This window comes from Vulpes lagopus, chromosome 4 (assembly GCF_018345385.1).
Source record: "Vulpes lagopus strain Blue_001 chromosome 4, ASM1834538v1, whole genome shotgun sequence".
In the NCBI taxonomy this organism is placed as follows: Eukaryota; Metazoa; Chordata; class Mammalia; order Carnivora; family Canidae; genus Vulpes; species Vulpes lagopus.
In genome coordinates this window covers 106,201,238-106,225,085 of record NC_054827.1, presented here as the reverse complement: position 1 = coordinate 106,225,085, position 23,848 = coordinate 106,201,238, and the positions used below count along the sequence as shown (strand labels likewise).

The following is a 23,848-nucleotide window of genomic DNA, read 5'->3' as shown; positions in this document are numbered from 1 at the left end:
AGGATTTATGCTCTCGGATATCAGGGACATTATTTTGTTCATTGTGGCATGCCCAGCACATTGACTGATCCTTGGCACAAATTCTTGGCTCAATAAATATTGCCAAACAGGCACATTAATCTATGTCCTAAATTTTAGTGACAATTCTTCTCAATTTTAAGATAAGGATAAATACATGCAGAAGTTCCCTTGTTCAGTTCCTGCCTACAATGAGGTACTGAGTTTGGATACCATGGCCTGGGGGTGGGCAGAATGTGAATGTCATGAATGGAGGCAAGGTGACAGAGCCTGTGTGTCCCCAGGAGACCAGACTCTCTTTTATGGCCTCTGATATTTGGAAGAAACCCACCTTACCACTCATCCCTTATAAAAGGAGAGGAATGAAAGAATCTGAAAACAAAACAGGTAAATGTCATACCTTTTCAGAATAATTTAAGGTGTTTTGGAAATACTGTGCAAAGGCAACTGCTAGTGATGTTTGAGGGATTTGTAAGATTTGAAGGGTGTCATTGTGACATATGACTTTTCCACACTGGCAGGACTGACAAGGACTAGGAAGTACTCAGGAGAATTGCATCCATTCAATTTGTCTGAAAGAACTGCTCTGTAACTTGATTGAAATCCAGTTTTGTCTTTTTTTTCTAAGATCAGAATTCTTGAGGTATAATTTACATACTAGGGTTTACTGGTTTAGGTATATAGTTGTCTGAATTTGAGACACAGAGACACGGAACCACCATCATAATCATGATATAAAAGGTTTCTTTCACCACCCCCCCCCAAGTTTCCTTGTCTTTTCTATATCCCATCTTGCTGTCCCTACCAACTACTGATCTTATTTCTGTTCATATACTTTTCCCTTCTCCAGGATCTAATAAAAGATGATAATTATAGCCCTTTGTGTTTGGCTTCTTGCACTTGGCTATTACTTTTATACTCTTCCATCATATTTTGTGTATTAGTTCATTCTTTAAATGCTGAGCAGTATGCCATTGTATGCACACATGCCATGTCTTTAAAATACATTCACTAGTTAGTGGGAAGTTGGGATGTTATAAGTTGATAAGTTTTTGTAAAGATTTTATTTGTTTATTCATGAGAGACACAGAGAGAGGCAGAGACATAGGCAGAGGGAAAAGCAGGATCCCCGTGGGAAGCCTGATGTAGGACTTGATCTTAGGACCCCGGGATCATGCCCTGAGCCACCCAGGTGCCCCAAGTTTTTGATGATTTTGTGGAAAGTTTCCATAAACATTTATGTACAGGTCGTCATATGGAAATATGTTTGAATTTCTACTGAGTAAATACTGGTAATTTGGATTTCTGGGCTGCATGGTTAATTGTAATTTTAATTGTACGAGAAACCATCAAATGGTTTTCCTAAGTGTCTGTGCCACTTTGCATTCCTGCCAGCAATTAGAGTTCTAGCTGCCCTGCGTCCTGGCCAGCACTTTGTGTTGTCAGATTTTTGCATTTGCTTATTTGTTTTTGGTCATTCTAGACAGTTGGTTTAGGTGGAGTGTAATGGGATGGCTTAATTTTCTTTTGCTGTCATTACTCTTCCTTGCAGGGAACCTCCCCACCTTATGTTTCCCTCCATGGGCTCCATTTGTATAGACAGTAGGGTTGACACCTTATTAAATACTCTTACCAGTTCTGTTGCTGCCTCTTCATAGTATATGTTACACTTGCTTTGCTCTTCACTGAATTCTTATCATTAGATCATAAGCTTTTTATAGGTAGATTTATGCTACTCTGTCAAGAACCAATAGGCACTCAGGTCACCCTTATTTTTTAAATTATTTATTTTATTTTATTTTATTTTATTTTATTTTATTTTATTTTATTTTTTATTTTATATTTTATTTTATTTTATTTTATTTTTATTTTATTTTATTTTATTTTATTTTATTTTATTTTATTATTTTTTATTATGGATTTATTTGAAAGAGGGAATGAGCATGAGCAGAGGAAGAGGGAGAGGCAGACTCCCTGCTGAGCAGGGAGCCTGACTTGGGGCTGTATCCCAAAACCCTGAGATTATGACCTGAGTCTGAAGGCCGATGCTTAACTGACTGAGCCACCCAGGTACCCCTAAGGTAGCCCTTCTGTCTTGATTTTTTAGAGGATAAGAAGGCATAGAGTCAGCCCTGAAAAATTCATTATTTAAAAAAAAAAACCCTCTTCTTTTTATACCTTTTTGTATATAAGATGTTCTTGGCAGATTTTTTTAGGACTCAAGAAAGTACGTTTGCCAGATTTCCAGTCCTGAGTTAAGGATCAAATGGTGGAACACTGTTACTCATATCATTGTTTAAGCTAATAGTATAAGGACTTTTAAATTGTTCCAGCTACATTACTGAGTCAGTTTAGGATCAAGTGCTGTTTCTAAAGCTCCCGTTGAAGTGTCTCAAAGCAATTGAAGCAATTAGGCTTGGTTGGGCTTGATTTCAAATTCTGCCAACTTTCAAGCCCTCTTCAAGTTCAGCTTTTAAGCATAACTAATGTTTTAGACACATAATAATATAGATTTATCCCTTCAACTTTGGTTATCTTGAGACATTTTTTCACAGATTGCCTTATGAAGACTTAGGCTTGCTTTCAAATTCTGCTAATTTTTAGGCTCTGATCAAACTAATTTGTAAACATAATTGATCTCTTAGATAATAATACAGATTTATCCCTAGAACTTTGAGACTATTGAGTCCTATTTTTCAATGACACCTTTATAAAGACGTATTAAGCACTGATGTCTCAGTATTAATTTGCAGTTTTAGGTAGGCAGTCTCATAGGGATATAATAACTTTAAAAGGACAGAATTGATCAGACTCACATGTATATGATTATGCATCACTGTAGATGGTTTCCTAGTAGTTCTTGTTAGTTTTTTCTCAAGCACATTTTAAATACGTAGCATTCAGGGGTGCCTGGATGGCTCAGTCAGTTAAGCATCTGCCTTGGGCTCAGGTCCGGATTCCGGGGTCCTGGGATCGAGCCCCATGTTGGGCTTCCTCCTCAGTGGGGGGTTTGCTTCTCCCTCTCCCTTTGCTCCTCCCCCTGCTTATGCTCTCTTTCTGTCAAATAAATAAAATCTTTCAAAAAATATACATAGCATTTATTTTTTCTTTTTATATAAATTTATTTTTTATTGGTGTTATACATAGCTTTTAGAAGAAAATCTTCTCACCTGAGTATTTTATAGCACAGAGCCCATTATATCCTTAGGTCTACAGGCAATTGTTTAATTACTCCAAGGTGTCTCAAGGTGTCCAACTCTGAACCTGAAGAATATTGTCCTCTGGCCAGAACGATTGTGTTCTAGCTGTGATATGTGACAGTTATATAGTTTTAGAATTTGAAACAGGGAGGATGTCTACAATACATGGTTTCAGTGGAGAAAATAGTCAACTTGAAAGTGTTTCACTCATCCATCCTTTAAAAAAGTTAATGCATCCATCCCTCTTAGGAATTTTGTTCCAATTGCCTATTTTTAGCAAGCAGGATAAAACGAAGGAGAGCAAGGTGGTGGAGTGGGCAGGGACTGCACTGTGGTTCCAGCTAGTGGAGGTAGGTCCTTCCTGGGGACTGTTGAAAATGTGTATGTTTTTGAGGGTCACAGTGACAAGGGGCATTGTTGGCATGTGGGAGGTAGGGGCTGGGGTTGATAACTGTCATCGTGCAATGCATGGGACAGTCCCATGCAATAAAGTATTGACCGAATGCCAGTAGTGGCTTCTGTTGAGAAAATCTGAGATAAGCCTGGGTTTCAGTTTGCAGCTCTGTGAAATGGAAAACATTGCATTTTCCTCATCTGTAAAATTGGAGTGAAAATATATATTTACAAGATCACTCTGAGCATTGCTGAGGTTGTATGCAAAACAGTAGACACAGGACCAGTACATAGAAGGAACTAGCAAAGAATCATTGGCATCCTTTTTAACCCTCTAGTGGCTTCTCAACCCACTCAGAGTAAAACACAGTGTCCTCACAGTGGCACACAAGGACCTCCTGCTCTCCTGTGAACTCATTTCCTGCCAGTCCCTTCTCTGGCTGTGCTCCAGTCACCCTGGAGCATCCTTCCTGTTTCTCAGTCTTTCTGGGAGATCTTCCCTGCTCTGGACCTTCTGCACTTGGTCTGTCTTCTGTGTGGAAGGTCCTTCCCCTGAGTGCATCTACTAGGCTCTCTCCCTTCTTCTTCTGTTCTCTTATCACCTTATCCAAGGGGGGGTTTCCTGATCCATAATATAAAGATAGCAGCCTGGCTGTATGCAGCCACCCCTTCCCCTCAGATCTTGCTCTTTCCCCTTGCCATCACCCAACATATTCAATATATTTTTGCTTATTGCCTGTCTCTTCCAAGTAGAACATAAGTTTCATGAGAGCAAGGACTCAGTTTTGTTCACTGATGTATCCCTAGGTGCTGTGATACCACCAGTGCATAGATGCCCACAAATATTTTCTGAATAAATAAAAGTGAAAATAGCACAGGAAAAGGGCACATTGTGGTTGATCATAATTGGTGGGTACATATGCTGTTTGTGTTTATAATAAAGTTATACTTTTCTGCTAGTTTAATAGTTTTTCATCCAGATGATGGAATTAATTATTCACTAAAATCTCCCTGTCTAAACATTTTGACAGACATTACAAGAGATAGTGGATATCAGGTTGTCTAAGAATCAGATTTCTCTGTTCCCCTCCTTCACTTTTAATTGAGGAAAGCATGAGACTTTTTATTTTTCTATAAGATGGCCTTAAGAGTATGATGATGCGATTTTCTCTGAGTATATGTTTTTATATTGGTTGCAAATCTGTAGAAGTCATCAATAAAATTGTCCATAGCATATTAGAATTATTGAGTTGTCCTGTATTTTTGTAGGAGGTATAATTGTTTTTTGAAAAAGCAATAGGTTTCTGTTGACATAGGGTTGGCTTGAGCTTATGAATGCTTTGAAAGATTATATTATGAAACTACTGGCTTAGTGTTTTGAAAATAGGGCAATGAGAAACTGTATTGATGTTTATTTAAAAGATAGATATTTGTGTATAAGTTTCTTCTTACTTTTGAGCGGTACAGCCATATTTCTCAAAGATTTTGCTTTGTGGGGGCACCTGGATGGCTCAGTCACTTCAGTGTCTGACTTCAGCTCAGGTCTTATTCTCAGGGTCCTGGGATTGAGCCCCATGTCAGGCTCTCTGCTTAGCGGGGAGTTTGCTTCTCCCTCTCCCTCTCCCTCTTCTTCTGTGTTCTCTCTCCCCCCCCTCTCAAAAATAAAACCTTTAAATAAAATAAAGATTTTGCTTTGTATTCTGAAATATTTATATCAATTTGGTGGCTGACCAGTATACACAGTTTGTTAAACATGCTCTGTTTCACACCAGAAATGGTGTAGGAAGATATGTATAACGCCTTCTTTGCTCTGAATTAATGTCTGTCTTTGGGCTTACCTTTCTGTTACATTTTTATATCCTAATATGGCTGCTGCAATATGCTGTTTACTCAAGAGAGATATGATTTTTACTGGAAATTAACATCTTCTAATTCTATCCCCCATCAGTAATGTTCTAAAGATAGTTTAGATGTTCTGCTTCTGCTGGTAATTCCTAGATGAGGAAACCTTTAAATGTGATAATAATGTTAGGCAGGACATTTGAGGTTTGGCAGTTGTTTTGCAATGTAGATGCCAGGTAAGAGATCAGTGTGTGTGGTTTAATATGAGGCCATTAAACTCAAGTACGTGAAGAAGTAAATTACTTTCTCTTAACACTTGGTGTGTATTGTTTATTGGACAATGCTTGATTTAAATTTTTTTTATTCACTTGTTTATTAGACAGTGCTTGACTTTTAAAATTTGGGTCTCTAACTCCATGGCAGATAAGAAACATTCTGAAAAGGGAATCAAGACAATTGTGTGTGAGTGTGTGTAAGCACACACATATGCATGTATGCACTGGCAAATGGTGGGGAGCAATTTCGTCAAGAGATAATTATTGATTGGACACTGTAGCCAGAGAAGCATGTGCCTTTAGCAAGAAGATTACATCCATCTACCTCAAGTGTCCTCAGCTTGACCTACATCTGTCTTCCCCTTCAGCCTAGTTTTATCTGTTGCCTTTAAGTTTTCCTTTCCTACACCCTTTACAACTTACCCCAGTCAGGCTTTCTTTCCCCTCCTGCCCCCACAGCAAGTCATACCAAGATTACCAATAAGCTCCATTGCGCCACAAGGATGCTTTCAGGACTAGTGTTATCTGCAAGCAGCTCTTCATGCTCTTGACCACTTCCTCTATAAAATACCCTTCCTTTATCTTCTCTGTTTTGGTGTCTAGTTGTCATAAGGTGGCACCACCCCCCCCTTTTATTTTCATTCTCTTTGGCTATATCTTTTTAATGTCCTTTTGCAAGTTTATCCTGCTCTAAAAGACTGTTCACTGCTGGAGTTCCTTCAGGCTCATGCCATCTTTCCATTTCATATTCTTTTTTTTTTTTTTTTACAGTATTTAGTTTGGATTGGCCACATAACTAGTGCTTTGTGGCTTATAGTTTTATTTTTTATTCTTTAAAGAATTTATTTATTCATGACAGAGAGAGAGAGAGGCAGAGACACAGGCAGAGGGACAAGCAGGCTCCATGCAGGGAGCCTGATGCGGGACTTGATCCTGGGTCTCCAGGATCAGAGCCCAGGTTGAAGGCGGCGCTAAACCGCTGAGCCACTGGTGCTGCCCCATTTCACATTCTTCTTGGCAAACTTATCCATCACTATGCCAACAGTTGAATGCCAGTCTCTCCAAAATCTTGTCTTTAGACCTGATCTCTCAGCTTCACAGTCATTTACTCTGCTACCAATATGGCTTTTCCAGTGAACTTCTGAAACACAGAGAAACCAAGACTGATCGCACAATATGTACTTGTGAGTGAATAGCCCTAGTAGTTTTTAATTGGGCTAGACTCAATCCTGATATACTCCTTCCTCTCATTCCTTTTATTGAGTTCCGTTAACTCAGTGTCATTACTGTTACTCAGTACCTTTCTTCTTTTCTTTACTGATAAAATAAGAAGACAGAAGAACATAGATCTAAGCAACACAGTCAATCAGCTTCAATTAATTGACATATATAGAATCCAAGAACTGCAGAATTGACTATAAATTGGGCCATAAAAAAGCCCCTGTTAGCAGAAGAATGAAAACATATGGATTTCCTTTCTGACTTAATTCTTAGGAATTAAGCTAGAAATAAATAACATGAAGATAACCTGACAATCCCATTTCTTTTTTAGAATTAAGTACTGTGCCTCTAAAACAAAACAAAACAAAACCCTATGTATCATATGGAAGAACTTAAGGTGGAAATTAGAAAGTATTTTTAATTAAATGGTAATGAAAATATGATATACCAAAGCTTGTTTGATGTAACTCACTCAGTCCTTAGAAGGAAATTTGTAGCATTAAATGGATAAATAATGGTACAATCCAAAAATCAGTATCAAATTTTCTGTCAAGAATTTAAAAAAAAATCAAACCCAGAGAGTATAGGAAGAATGAAGGAGTAAATATAAGAACACGAATCAATAAATGAAATCAACAAAGAAAAGTTAGCTTTAGAAAAGTTAGTAAACTAATAAACCCCTTGTGAGACCAATAGGATGAATAATATATAATATATTACCAATATCCTGTTACCTATTGAATTAGAAGCCCTGGTCAGCACATAAAGGAAAAAAAAAATAGATGCTTTAGAAAAGATTAAATAAAATTGTCTTCATCTGAAAATAATTTAGTGGTCTACATTGAAAACCAAAATTAATTATAATTTATAAACAAATTATTAGAATTAATAAATGACCTCAACAAAATGGTAGAAATTAGAATTCATGTATAAAAGTCAATTGTTTTCCTCTATACCAGCTACTCAAAATGAAAATATAATACAAACATCAATAGTTATAAAATGATTTGGTACCTAGAAATTAATTTGACAAAATATGTGCAAGTTGCCTATTATGAAAATTTATATATATATATACACACACACGCACATACAAATATATGTGTATATATGTATAACATGATCAATTAAAGGCTATTAAAAGTTATACATACTATATGATTCAATGATCTTGCTACTTGGTATTTACCCAAATCAACTAAAAATTTATGTTTGCTCAAAAATCTGTGCACAAACATTTATAACAACTTTATTCATAATTGCCACAAATTTTAAGCAATCGAAATGTCCTTCAAGAGGCGAATGGATAAACAAACTGGCACATCCATAAAATGAAATATTATTCAGCAGTAAAAATAAATGAGCTATCTCAAGCCACAAAAAGGTATGGAGGAGAAATAAATAAATATCGCTACGTGCAAGAAGCCAGTTTGAAAAATCTGTGTAGTGTATATTTCCAACTATGTGACATTCTGGAAGAAGCAAAACTATACAGATAATAAAGAGATCAGTGGTTGCCAGGGGATCAGGGGGAGGGAAGGGAGAAATGAATAGGTGGAGCAGAGGGAATTTTTAAAGGAGTGAAATTATTCTGTGTGATACTGTAATGATGGATTGATTCATTTGTCCAAACTCAGAAATGTATAAAACAAAGTGTGAACTCTAGGGTAAATTATGGACTTTAGTTAATAATAATATATCAGTAACACTTCATCAGTTGTAACAAATATATCATATTAATGATAGATGGCAATAATTGGAGAAATTTTGTGTATTGGGGAGGAGAAGGGATATATGGGAACTCTTGTACTTTTGTATAGTTATTGTATATACCAAATACTCCTCTAAAAAATAAAGCCTGTTACAAAAAAAGACAAAGTAGTCATATTCATGGTTAGGAAGATAATGACATCTTAAAGCCATCCTCAGATTAATTTGTAAAGCAACTACCAACTAAAATGTTTAACAATTTTATTTGGAAGTTAAGAGTATTAGTCAAACAAATGAATTCTAAAATTTACACGGGAGAGCAGAAAAAAAAGAAATCAATCTGAAGAACCACAACAAGGTTGGAACCTTACCCAGCTAGATACCAAACCTATAGTAATTGATTTTGTGATTTTAGCACAAGTATCAATAATCAGATATACACCTTATGTATGGAAATTATATATTTAATAGAGATGGCCTTATACATCACTAGGAGGTAAGGTAGGTTTTATCAATAAAAAGATCCTTGAAATTTGATTATGTACATAGATAAAAAAATCTTACCCTCTTCTCAAACCATAAGTAAACAATTTAGGATAGAACAAATGACTGTGAAAAGCCAATTTTCAGAATTTTTCCAAGAAAATATATAAAAAATATATTAGTGATCCTGAGGGTGTCAAACCATACCCACTGCACACATGCCGCACAAACAATATGTAAAAAAAAAAAACAATCGATGAATCGATGAATTCAACTCACCAAAATTTTTCAAATGTGAATCTTGATACCACATAAAAAAGTTTTTAAAAGTTACATATTGGGTAGAGTTTCACAGCTGAAAGTACTAAGGAAGAATTATTATCAAAAATTTTAAAGTACTGTTTCAAATAAGAGAAAACTAAGCTGTCAACCCGATAGAATAATGGGTCCCCTATCACAATTTAAGATTGGCAAATATTAAAAAAGTCTTGCAGTGGTAGGTACAGGCAAAGACATTGCCCGGTGGAAACTCATTGGCTGATGTTGGGTATATTAATTAATATATCTATTTTGGAAAACAGTTTGGCAATACTAGCTAGTCAAGTTTAGGATACATAAAACCAATGAGTCAACTATTCCACTCTGAGAAAGGGTATTTCTCAATGAGATCTTATTGGTAATTTGGGCAGGATGAATCTCTTGTAGGATAGGATACCTTGCATAACTCTGATTTGCTCCCACTCTGTATGATTTATGCCCCCGACCATGGTCATTGAAACAACCATTCTTCACATGTTTCTAACCACTTTTAGAGGGGGAGTCCAGAGCTCATGAGAAGAACTCTGAGAAAAACTAACATTAGCACCAGAAGACCAGTCTATGTATAGCTTTTAAAGTATGGTTAACTCTATTTTTAGTAGTAAAATTGAGTAAGCATCTTAAATATACATCTGCAGGAAAATAAATAAATTATAGCATCTTCTAACAATATAATAGTATTCCACCTTTAAAATAACTTTAATAAAGCTACATTTATCATTGTGGATACAGTTCCTGAAGGAAATGTTGATTGAAAAGCATGAAATAATATGCCACTTATATAAAATATGTAATAAATCAAGTTTATAATCATGAAAAATAGTATTCTGTTTATACTTGAATCACATATAACAAAATACATGGATAGAATAAATACAGTTTTAGAATACTGATTACTTCCAGCAGGGCATGATGAGAGAGAGAGTCATCAGAGAGGAGCACACAGAAAATATAATTGTATTTAAATTTTTGTTCCATAAGGTGTGTCACTAGTATGTTCTATGACTTTCTATACACATTGAAGAAATCTGAGTATAAAAGGACAGCAGTGGGAGTGGATGTGGGAATATATAACTAAGGCTGAGAATATTTGAATAGAGTTAACCCAGAGATCCGAAAATTATTGTGGACTGAGTTGAATGAAAAAATCAGATAGGGCAATAAGTAAGGTCTAAGGCCTTTACAACTATTTAGAGCAGGAAAAATCAGGAAATATTAGATTTAGGGTAAATATAGTGATATAATGTTGTAACCCCCCCCCCCCACACACACACACACTTAGTATTTATTTCATGTTTGCAGAACACTTTAATGGATATGACCTCCCTGGATCCTACCAAGGGATATGATAATACAATTAGCCATAAGTAGGAAAAGAAGTTCATGGTACTTGATATAGGAGTAAGTTACTTCTTAGCTTTTTTACTTGACTTAATTTCTTTAGGGTCAGTTAAAGTGAACTATAGTGTGCTAAAGAAATTTGCATTTATGGTCTCCAAAAGCCAGTGTTTATACTCGTGTCACGACTATAGAGAATTAGAAAGTTGCTAGAATTCTAAGCTGATTTCATTTAATTAAAAGAGATATGGTAGAAAGCACTGGGAAAGATAATGGCCCAGGTGGTCTCTGTGTTCCCTGATAATATTGAGATGTCCTGCAAGGTGTTCCAACATGAACCCAGTTCCATTTTGCTGCCAGAGCACCACTTTACCCAGAAAGTTGGGTTTCTGGTTCCTCTTGAATGTTGCTGTATGCCGTTCACAGTTAAACATGGCCCATAGAATACCACAGATTTGATCAACTGTTGTTCATCTCTCAACCTCCCTTGAAGACCCATCAACTTATTTATGTTGAGCTGCCAGTCTGTTCTTGCTTGTATTTTTAAAATTTCAATGCTGTAATAAGATTTTCCTCTTTTCCATCTCCTCCTCCTCCTCCTCCTCCTCCTCCTCCTCCTCCTCCTCCTCCTGCTGCTGCTGTACCTTTTCCTCCTTCTGCTTCTTCGCTGCTTTGTTCTCTTTCACTCTTGGTAAGGAATAAATCAGAATAATTTAGAATATTTCTACTTCTTCCAAATCTGTCCATTTTGGCAACTTATGCTAAAACATTTGAAGTTCCAACTGAGGGGGTCCCTAAGATCATTCCCAGGTTTGGTGGCTCTTTAGGAGGACTCACTGGACTCAGTATTTGGTCTTACAGCTATGATTTACTCTGAGAGGATACAAAACAAAACCAGCAAAGGGAAAAGTATACACAGGAAGTCTGGAGGAAACCAGGGACAAGCTTCCCATTGGGATCAGATAGGAATTGTGATAACACATGATATGTTGTCTAGCAGTGATGCTCAATAGAGACATTTTTTTCTATTGGGTTTATATTGGGAACTGGTCACATAGACACTTTCTGCCTAGCATGTACCAAAACTCCAGTGTCTTAGAAGGAAATACGTTTGTTTGCAAGTACAATTTAGACAGAATGAGTCACTCTTATACTCACAATGGGTCCTTGTCAGTTAGGGTGATTGGAAACCTTCCAATTCTTAGGTTCCCAGATGCCAGGCAAGGGCTAACCTTGCAAGCAGAATTAAGAAGTCAGCCATCTCAGACCTGCTTATTGTGCTTTTCTGCACAATGATTTATTCTTTTGTTGAATGGAATGTTAACTTCTCAGGATTCATTTAAAAATTATGTATACCTTTGGTTAAACTCATTCTGGTCATTTCAGAGAGAGAGAGAAAGAGAGAGTGTACAATTGTGATTATTCTTCAGAGCTTGGAATAAGAGTGTAAGTCCAAGGATCTGAACACTTGAGAGACCTCAGACCCTTCTCCTTTCTTGTATTCCTCTCCAAGTGGAGTATGAATTATAAATGACTGATAAAGAGAGGAGAAATTCTGGGACCTTTTTCTATAGATGAGATTTTAAAGAGACAAGTAGTTGGGCAGAGTTTGGCCTTAACCAGAGGAGACAGGAACTTATACTCTGTTAATGCATTTTGTTTCTTTCCAAGGACATATGTAGTGGAATCAAAAAATATATCCAGTCCTTTTGGTTGATCTTAATTTCGGAGGGGTTTCTGTCTCTATGATGATATACTTAGTAATACATCTGATTTGTGGAATGATTCCTTCTCCCTCAGTTGGATTACAGATTTAGTAGCAAGTTGAATGATTGATTGGAAGCTGCATTTTAGGGGGAAGAAAAAGCCAGATTTATTTTAAAAGCAGATGCATTTTCTTACATGAAACTGATAGAGATTTTCCTAATAAGGATAGTCTCACTTAGTTAACATTTTTGTGGTGAGGAAGTTGTTTCTACTACAAGCACAATTAAATATAGTCAGATGTAAAGAGTCTTATCCCCATACCATCAGAATGCTAAATAATCCTTCCACAGAATGTCATTTGCCTTTATGTTTTCCCATAGGATGAGTCTATGCTGTCAGACTTTCATTTTTATTGAATTTCGTCTAAATTTTTCTTCCCCCCCCCCCAATTTAACAGGATGTGATATGAAATTTTCTTTCTTCTGGTAATAAAAAGATTTTAATGGTTAACTACAAAGATAGTAATGACACATTCTGACTAATAGTAACTACTTGCTATGTCATTTGATATTTAGATTGTAAAAACATACCCTTTTCTTAGTATTGACACCTAAAGGAGATCTTTGAGAAGCAGTGTCCATCATTGCTATTGAATAATATGCATAATAATCACTTATGCTGTTGTCATTCTCAGACCTTTTTCTGAGTGCTTCTTATTCACACAGTGGTTTTGGTGCAGGTTCCATCAGATACTTTTGGGCGGGCGTGTAAAAGGTTTGCTGTGCTCTTTCCATTTGGCCAATTGCTAGCAGCCAGCCGGGGGATGTCTGGGTTAAAACCATAATAAATGAAACTTCCATTAGGCTTTTGGGCTCTGGGCCGTTTCCTGTAAAGACTTTATCCTGCCGTTAGTGGTTTGAAGAAACAGAATACTTCTGTTCGTTCAGTAAATGAAAGCTCAATTTTATCAGGTTGGGTAGCACAGGTATCTCGTTTTGTGAAGAGATTCTGCTCCTGGTGCTGATAGTTTGCAGAACACGGGTTGACTGTAACTTGTAACTCTTTGGACGTTATGATGATAACCTATGAATGTAGGTAGAAAAATGGAACAAATATGTTTAAGTTTATTTTTTTAATATTCTTTGAGGTGGGGAAAACTGAATATCCAGATAGTTAGATTTATCTCATCAGCTTTTTCTTCAAACCTAACTGTTCCTTGAATTTATTCTTTCTTTTAGACTTTCTTTATTCAGAGGAATGCATTGTTGATTGGAGGGATAATATTTTCAAGCATCAAAGAGACCATGGGCCAACAGTTGTATTAGTTTTATGCACCCCTCTAAGAACACTTTTTTTCTTGGCACATATTTTAGTATTTATATGTTTGTAGTTCTGTACATCTCATTCTGTACTTACTTGCACAGTGGGGAAATTAGGGTTGGAATGATTTTGCAAAACTCACTAGGAGAGTTTGGGTTTCAGGTAAAATGGAATAAAACCACTCAAACCTTTCCTTGCCCACTGAACACAGATATTAAGCCAGGCTAAAAACAAAACAAAACAAAAAAAACCTTGGTGAAGCTAGTTTAGGTCTCTGAAAAGTAAATATAATCATGTTGATGAGGGAAAACACCAGAATTGAAATACCATTGAATTAGAGGTGAGTTTACTATTTCCACCTCCTCCGCTAATACCTCTGAATTCAATGCAGTCCACAGTCTAGGAGTCAATATCAAAGGGTTATCTGTAGAACATGTGACTTTTGATATTAGGGTTGTGAGTTCAAACCTCATGTTGGGCATGGAGCCTACTTAAAATTTAAACAGCAGGGCAACAACAAAATCTAGGAGTCAGTATTGGAAGCAGACAGGGAGAAACCCAAGAGACACCCTCTAGTTCTTGTTTAAGGAATAGAAAAGAAAAGCCCTAAAATTCAGAAAAAAGGGAGAAATCCCCCAGCTTTTCATCTCTGTTTTCTCCCACTTTGTCATGCCCTGGCAATCTTGTGGCCAAGGCAACAGCCACAGAAGCAGCTGGCAGTAGAAAACAGCAGGAGCCAAGACAATGAGTGAGGGGGATGTCCTTCCTATTTTGTGAAGCTGTAATTTTGAGGGCAGGGCTAAATCACTGTTTTTTCTTTCTTTTTTTCTTTTCTTTTTATTTATTTATTTTGTTTGTTTTAATCTGCATCAACCCTTCCACTACGTGTGACATCACAGAAGTCGATTGTTTCTGATTAGAGGAGTGAAAAGGTACTCTGGAACTGGAGAGTATCAGGGGAGACAGCTGAGAAGAGGGGCTCAGGAAATGATTCCATAATGTTTGTGAATTTTTGAACTCACTATAACCTGTACATTCATGCATCTGACCATGATTAGCATACCATCTAGTTTGGGAATGTAGTTAATGAGTAGAATTTCATGCAAGTTTCAGAGTGACCTCGAATGGGGTGTACCCAGAGAAGATTTGAATGGCCCTTCATAACTTTTGAAAACAACATTAACATCAGCCCACAGAATGTGGGTTGGAATTTATGGTGAGAAGGTAATCAAATCAAATGCCTGGCAAGACAATAATCTCAACATTCTCCATAGATTTAATAAGGCATAGGATTTCATAAGAATGTTCAGAATGGGGCAGCCCGGGTGGCTCAGTGGTTTAGCGCCGCCTTCAGCCCAGAGCGTAATCCTGGAGACCCCAGATCGAGTCCCACGTCAGGCTCCCTGCATGGAGCCTGCTTCTCCCTCTGCTTGTGTCTCTGCCTCTCTCTCTCTCCTCTCTCTGTATTCTCATGAATAAACAAATCTTTAAAAAAATGAAAATATGATTTTAAAGCAGCTATTAATAAAATGCTCCAGTGAATAATCATGAATTTTGAAATAAAAGGTAAATTGAAATATATCCGTAAAGAAATAGGAAATATGTAGTAGAACCAAATGGAAATTTTAACGTTGAAAAATAAGAGTCTCCTTATCTTACCCTCTCTTACCCACACCCAAATTCCTTACTACATAAATTTGATTAAAAAAATGGAGATGACAGCAGTAAAAATCAGTAAACCTGAAAGTAAATCAATAGAAATTTTATAGTGTGAACAAAAGAGAGGAGAAATATTGAAAAATAATGAACAGAGACCCTGGGACTGTTGGGCAATAACAAAAGGCATAATGTTTATATTATTGGAGTCCCAGAAGGAAGGGAGAGTATGGCTAAGAAGTATTCCAAGAAATAATGGCTGCAAACTTTCCAAGTTTGACAAAATATATAACCTTATAGATTCAAGAATCCGTTATGTCAAACAAGATAAACTGAAAGACACACACACCCAGGCATATCATAACTCCCTAAAACTCAGGACAAAATCTTGAGAGCAGTCAGAGAGAAAGTGACACCTTATCTGTAGAAAAACTGTGATTCAAATGATAGATTTCTCAGCAGAAATAATGGAGGCCAGAGGAAATGTCATACCATTTTTAAAGTGCTGAAATAAAAGTGCAGAGTCTAGGATTTAGTGAAAATATCTTTGAGTGTGAAATTAAGATCTTCTCATATCATGTAAAACCAAGAGAATTTGAAGTCAACAGACTTGCTATAAAATAACTAGTTAAGGAAATTTCTTAGACAGATGGGAACTGACATAAGACATTTGTAATATCAAGAACAGACAAAGTGGTAAATATAATAGGCAGTTCTTCTTGAATTATTTAAAATATGGTTCATGATTGAAATCAAAGTAAAACCTTGTCTGATAGGAATTTTATAAAAAAGAAATATAACCAAAATCACAATTGAATTAAAATGGAATACTAAAAAAGCAAAGGAAGGAAGGAAAAGCAAGGAATGAAAACAGAAGAATAAAAAACAGTATAAACAAGCCAAATATATTGGGAAACCTTAATATAATACAAACATCAATTATTATATTAAATAGAAATGGTCTGAAGAAACTAAAAGAGATAGTCAGATTGGATTTAAACAGCAAGAAGCTAGAACACTTATAAATATCATATCCAAATAACAACAAACCTTCAAAATACAGAAGCAAAACCTAAAATAACGGAAGGATAAATAGACAAATTCACAATTATAATTGAGAAACCCAGCACTCCTTTCTAGGTATACTAGTAGACAAAAAATCATCAAAGATATAGAAGAATTGAACCATCAACCAGCTAGGTTTAAAAAACATTTATATAGCATCCACTACATGCTAATTGGCTAAAATATTTCTAAATGAATATACAAACAATGCTTTTTAGCATATTTTCAAGTTAAGCTGTGAAATGTGAATTAAATAATGTATTTGTGTCTTGCTCATATGAAATACAAGTTTATGTTTAGAACAACATTTTAATTATTTTTTATTAAAGATTTTTATTTATTTGACAGAGAGACACACAGAGAGAGAGCACAACGGGGAGCACCAAAGGGAGAGGATCTTCACTGAGCAGGGAGCCCAATGTGGGGTTTGATCTCAGGACCCCAGTATCATGATCTGAGCTAAAGGCAGATGCTTGACCAACTGAGCCACCCAGGTGCCCCTAGAACAACATAATAAAAGGCAGGAAAAAGTGGTAAAATATTTTCAAAGCTATAATGACTCAATGTGAAATAATTGAAATAATAATAACTTAAAAACCAGACAGCATTATCTTAAATATTTACTCTGTGCCAAGCACTATTCTAAGCACTTTATATAGATGAATTCATTAAATCCTCATTAGACATTGTTGAGGTAGTTATGGTTAAGCTCTGTAAAACACATGAGATACAAAACTTGAATAAATTGGGTTAGATATCAAAATTTGAATTATGACAACAGTATCAAAAAATAAATAATAAAAAATAGCTTTTTTTGACTGAATATTTTCTGTGCATTCAACACTGTGCCTGGCACTTTGTTTCATTTTATTGTACACTAGATTATATAATCCCCATTAGATAGGTGAGAAAATTGAGGCTTATTACAACGACTTGCCCATACATAATACTACCATCTAAGTAAAATATAGCAAAGCAAAATTCCAACCCCTGGTGTCTGTCTCTAGAATCCAAGCTCTTCATCTCTCTATTACTTTCTTTTTTTTTTTTTTTCTCCATTACTTTCTGAAGATACTCCATTTCATCCCGGAAGCAGCCCTTGCCTGTACTGGTGGCCATTCAGCAAAGCTGTAGACACTCATAGTCCTGCTCTTCAAAAGGCAGGGACTTCCCATTGACTAAATGTCCTGTCCTAGAGTAAGTTAGGGCTGGGTACAAATCTTGGAGACCTTAATTTTAGAAAATATGTTTCCTTATGGCTCTTGGCCTCTTTTATGCTCAGCCAAACATGTCAATGTTAAGTACAGGCCAGATCAAAATTACTTGACCCCACTGTTCTTTTTCAAGGATTTTGATCCTTTTGGATCAAAGGAATAGATCTTTTTGAAGGATCTATTCCAAAAGGATCTATTATGAGCTACTTGATACATAGAATAAGGTTTATTTCTCCAAATTTGTTCTTTTTTAAATTAAACACTAAGACCTTAGATAATTATTTTTTAAAATTTATTTATTAGTTTTCATCATGATAGGTATACTCTCTAATCATTGTTCCCTATTTACCCCATCTACTCACCCACCTCCCCTCTGGTAACCATCACTGCAATATTTGAGGCAGATGCTCAACCACTGAGCCACCCAGGTGTCCCTCATACAAGTTCTTTACATATTTTGGATACTAACCCTTTATCAAATATATCATTTTCAAATATCTGCTCCCATTCAGCATGTTGCCTTTTAGTTTTATTGTTTCCTTCACTGTACAGAAAACTTTTATTTTGATATAGTCCCAATAGTTAATTTTTGCTTTTATTTCCCTTGCCTCAGGTGACATATCTAAAAAATGTAGCTTGGGCCCATGTCAGAGATTACTGCCTGCGCTGTCTTCTAGGATTTTTATGGTTTCAGGTCTCACATTCAGGTCTTTAATCCATTTTGAGTTTATTTTTGTTTTGGTGAAAGAAAGTGGTCAATTTAATTCTTTTGCATCCAGATTTGACTTTGATTTGATCCCTAATGCGTCCAATCTGTAATATGTCAAATTACCTTCTTTCCTACATAGCATTTACCACTCTGTGTAATTACATATGTATTTGTGAAACATTCCTGTCATTCACACTTAGCTGTTTGTAGGAAACACTTCAATCTTACATTCTCAAGCTAAAGCTCTGAAGCTTGAATTTCTTGAGATTTCCATTAGAGTTTTCTCAGTTTTTCTGACTTGGTACATTGAAACAAGAACAGACCTCTCACTTCAATAAATGCTTTTTTCTTTAGTCAATCTTATTTTAATATAAAGTTTTAAAATATCAGGTAGAATTTTTGTTGATATGAGTATGTATTTGTCCTTCCAGATGCATCTGTAATGCTGGAAAGGAAGATAGTAAGTTCAAAGCAGAGATTGGCCAGCTACCATCTGCTGCATTTTTGTAAATAAAGTTTTATCAGAACACAGCCGCACTCTTTCATTTAGGTGTTGTCTGTGTCTCTAATGCCAAAATAGCAGAACTGCATAATTGTGACACACCATGTGGCATGAAAAGTCTAGAATATTTGCTAACTGGTCTCATACAGAAACTGTTTGCCTACCCTGGTTCAGACATTAAAAGGCCCTGGTTAATTGATCATACTGGTTAAAGATCCCGGTAGTAACTTTTGGCTCTTCTTTCCCTGCAAAGGACATAGGAAAGTAGTCTACATGGCTATTATTAACAAAAAACAAGAGATAACAAGTTTTGATGAGGACATGGAGGAAAGAGAACCCTTGTGCACTATTGGTGGGAATGCAAACTGGTGTAGCCGCTATGGAAAACAAAATAGAGTCTCCTCAAAAAACTAAAACTAGAAATATCATATGATTCTAGGTATATACATCCCCCCAGAATGAAATCAGTATTTCCTCACTCCCTTCTTCACTATAGCATTCTTCACATTAACCACGATATTAAAACAATATATGTGGTTATTGAGGGATGAATGGATAAAGAAAATGTGTGTGTGTGTGTGTGTGTGTGTGTGTGTGTGTATACATATACATATATACATACACAGTGGAATATGAGTTAGCCATAAAAAGGAGGAAAGCCTGCCATTTGCAACAACGTGGCTGAACTGGGAAGATGTTACACTGAGTAAACTAAGAAAGAGAAAGCAATCTTATGAAATGTATTTTTTTCACATCAACCTCATAGTTACATTCATTACTAGAATTTTTCTATAACTACTCTGATAAAAATCTTAAAAAATAGTTTCTTGGGATGCCTGGGGGTGGCTCAGTGGTTGAATGTCTGCCTTCAGCTCAGGTCAAGATCCCAGGGTCCTGGGATCAAGTCCCACATGGAGCTACCTGCAGGGATCCTGTTCCTCCCTATGCCTATGTCTCTGCCTCTCTGTGTCTCTCAAGAATAAATAATTTTTAAAAAAAATACAGTTTCTTAAAAATGCTTTAAAAAATATTTGCAGACATTACCAATCAAATGTTTCAATCTTGATCAGTGAGCAGAAAGTGTGAGACTTTCTAGTCACGTTTTGCGCATTGATGTGCTTGGCCACCACCAAGAAGACTCATTTATGTTCTCTCTCCTTATATTGTGTTTTCTAGGAGCCACTGAAGTTGTTTCCCATAGAGAAGCACTCTCTCATGGAGTGACTGGTTCAGTCTTCATGCAGTCATGGATATGGATAAACCATCGGTCTGGGGCTCTTTGAAACAGCGGACCAGGCCTTTGTTAATCAACCTAAGCAAGAAGAAGGTAAAGAAGAACCCAAACAAGCCACTAGACCTAAGGGCAAGGCGTTCTCTGGACCGCCGCCTCAGCCTCTCTGTCCCTGACCTCTTGGAGGCCGAGGCCTTAGTCCCAGAAGGGCGGCCTTACTCTGGGCCCCAATCATCCTACACCTCAGTGCCCAGCAGCCTGTCGACGGCAGGGATCTTCCCCAAGAGCAGCAGTAGCTCCTTGAAACAGTCTGAAGAAGAATTGGATTGGAGCCAGGAAGAAGTGGGCCATCTCCATATGGTGGAAACAGACTCAGAGGAGGCCTACGCTTCACCTGCTGAGGACAGGAGGCCTTCCAGCAATGGCATCTTGGATCTGCTCCAGAAAACTCCTATTGGAGAGGATGCACTGGAAGAGCCAGAGGTGAGACCAGGGCTGGGCACTTTTCTGTTCCTTGTTCTTCTTTCCTCCTTTTGAAGGGTCCTTAGTGCCCTTGGAAAATTTGGTTAGAAGTTATTTTTGTGGTTATCTTGGCTGGAGAGAATGTCATTTGTAAGAAATTTAAATCCAGGTGATATCGATTGCACCCACTGTTCCCATTTGTTTTAGGGTTGACCTCTGTGTATTTTAAAACTATTACAAATAACCTTTCTAGAGTACTTTAAGGCATTAAAAGCCCTATTGGATGAGTTTTCCTTTTTTCCATCTCTCTGGCAAAGAAACTAAAAGCATAACTTTTCCTCAAACGTTTTGCTTTAACTCTGTGAGTGTGTGTGTTTCTCTCTCCCAGCAGTGCTCAATGCTACTGTAGACAAAAATGCATGCTAATATTGCCAAGAAATGTATGTATATGTGTCTCCCTTTAACTGTTGGAGAGCTTCAACTTCCTCCTATCTCACATGTATGTGTGTGCATTTATATGTGCTTATGCACATGTGTGCACACTTGCCTATGGACAGCTTCACTTGCATTCTCTAAAAAAACAAAAGGATAAAGACTGAAGGAATCAATGGATTCATTGATTTCACAAAGCTTTAATTTTTCAATAAGATAAAAGAGCCAAATACAATTATGAGACAAATTCTGTATTTCTTTTTCTTTTTTTAAATTTTATTTACTTATGATAGTCATAGAGAGAGAGAGGCAGAGACATAGGCAGAGGGAGAAGCAGGCTCCATGCACCAGGAGTCCGATGTGGGATTTGATTCCGGGTCTCGAGGATCACGCCCTGGGCCAAAGGCAGGCGCCAAACCACTGCGCCACCCAGGGATCCCAAATCCTGTATTTCTAGAATGAGTTTAATGTAAATTCAGCTACCAGATTACTAAATTGTGGTGATCGGTTTAATCAGTTTTTTTTTTTTTTTTTTTTTTTTTTAGTTTCCCATTAAGGGCACTAAAATAGGTTGTGGTGTTGAGGGAGGAAGTTAAATTTTTTTTTTTTAAATTCTGAGTTACTATTATAATCGCATACAAAGCTGGGTATTCAATTGGGATTTTTGGTTTACCTTAAGAGCAAAAACCTATTAATTATGTCATATATTTGGGTGTTGTTATGGAATGGATCATGGATATTTGGACGATGTTGTGACCAGATTCCTATGGAAACATTACAAGGCACAATTAACCATTAAATGACTTAACTATCTTTTCCCATACCATTTACCTTTATGAAGTTCTTTTTGTAACAATGTTATGATTTATACTATTTATAAATTTGAAATGTCTTTCTACTAATCAAAACATAAATAAGGTGAATTATTAAAAATAACTCCTAATTCACAGTTCAGTGGAAAGGGGGTAAGATGAAATTGGATACTGAAATTTATCTTCTTGTTACATTATTAACTGATTAGAAAAAAAATGGCTGGGTTTCGTGGCTTTGATAGACTAACACTCGCAGATTAGAATATTTTTTGGGGGGTTAATTTTTTTTAAGATTTTATTTTTATTTAGGAGAGAGAGAGCACAGAGGGAGGAGCAGAGGGAAAGGGGCAGTCTCCCCACTGAGCAGGGAACCCTATGTGAGGCTTCTCCCAGGACTCTGAAATCATGACCTGAGCCAAAACCCAAGAGTCAGATGCTTAACTGAGCCACCCAGGTGCCATGAAGTTGTTTTGCTGACTATAAATATTTGAATACCTACTCTAACTCAGGCACCATGAAGGTTACGACTATGAATAGAGATGAATAGAAAAGTGACTCTGCCTTCAAGTTATGATGTATTCAGAGTCAGTTTTATATAGCTTTAAAGGTAGTATAAGAGTTCAGCAGAACTATCTGTGCAAAACATCCAAGCCTTACCTCTTGGCAGCTTAGTGGATGGATGATATCACTGCGTGGGGCCTGACAGACATTCATGTGAGGCATTGTGCAAGCTGGTGTAGATTTGATAGATGTGGAAATATGGTGGACACAAGCCTGAAGTGTGGGTGGGGTATTTGGGGGTGGTGAGTATTTTGCTGCACTTGACATGGAAGTTTGGGGAACATTCTGGTGTGATGTATGCTGGGAAGGATGGGCTGTGCTGATGGGCTGGTTAGTGATGGTGAACGGTTGGTTGGCAGATGGATGGTTGATAATAGTTACTTTCTCTTCTCTGGGCTGAATGCAAAAAATCTTGGAATACAGTTATTTTAAATAATTTTCCTTTTTAACTCACCCATTTAAAATAACACAAACTCCTTTAAAAAATAGATTTTATTTTTAAGTAATCTCTGCCCCAAACATGGGGCTCAAACTTACAAACCTGAGATCAAGAGTCATGTGCTTGATTGACCAAACCAGCCAGGTGCCCCCAAATGCCTTTTTTTGAATAAGAATATTTTGCTTCTTTTATCCTGTCCTAGGGAAGTACAAGGTAGAAACTGAGACTGATACTTCCGTGGCCATTTGAATGCCATGTATTTGCTTGGTTGTTTGTTTGGAGGCAGAGGATGGAGGGAATGGGCTGCAGCCAGTTAGACCTATAGGATCACACATGATCAAGTCCATTGCTCTGCCTCCCCCCTTTGGTGCTCCCCTCCACCATATTGAGTGGGCTTCTCCCACTACCTAAGGATCCAGTTTATTACATAGTGTAGAAATTAACCACTCTCTTGCTTATCTTTCCCACTAGGCTCCACAATTTGGTCTGTGGGTAGGTCTAGGGGAGTCATATCTAATTTATCTTTGTTTCCTTAGGGCCTTACTGTGTGCCTGACACATAGCATGTGCTCAATCACTATTTCTGTATAAAGAAATCAGTGATAACCATGTGTGCATTCAAATTAGTACAGTTTTTGTTAGTATCTTTATTGTGAGTTCTCTTCAGTTTATTTCATTAGAGTCAATTTTTTTGTTGTTTATTGGGTTTTTCGGGGGGTAAGGGCTAGGGGTGAGGGTTAGGGGTTAGGGTTAGAAACATACTGTAAATGAAATTTCTTTTTGTATGATTTTACCTGAAAACAGACAAATGGAGACTTCTCAGCCTAAGTCCAATACTAGCTTTAAATCCGAATGTGTTCTCTGTTTTTTCAATGAAGATGGAAGTCCTGGTGAATCCATGTCATGTGAGTTTCGGGGTTGCTTAATTTGTATCTGGGATA

The 23,848-nt window shown here is 36.8% G+C and overlaps 1 protein-coding gene across 2 annotated transcripts in view; it reads left to right on the top strand.

The window, feature by feature from the left end:
- The window catches only part of MCTP2 (multiple C2 and transmembrane domain containing 2), a 241,187-nt gene that overhangs the window by 30,281 nt on the left and 187,058 nt on the right, over window positions 1–23,848 (top strand). For both annotated transcript variants that reach the window (XM_041752071.1, XM_041752069.1), the window contains exon 2: window positions 20,148–20,685. In XM_041752071.1, coding sequence (XP_041608005.1) covers window positions 20,218–20,685 — 468 coding nt within the window. In that variant the 5' untranslated portion in view covers window positions 20,148–20,217. The remainder of the gene's footprint in view (window positions 1–20,147; window positions 20,686–23,848) is intronic.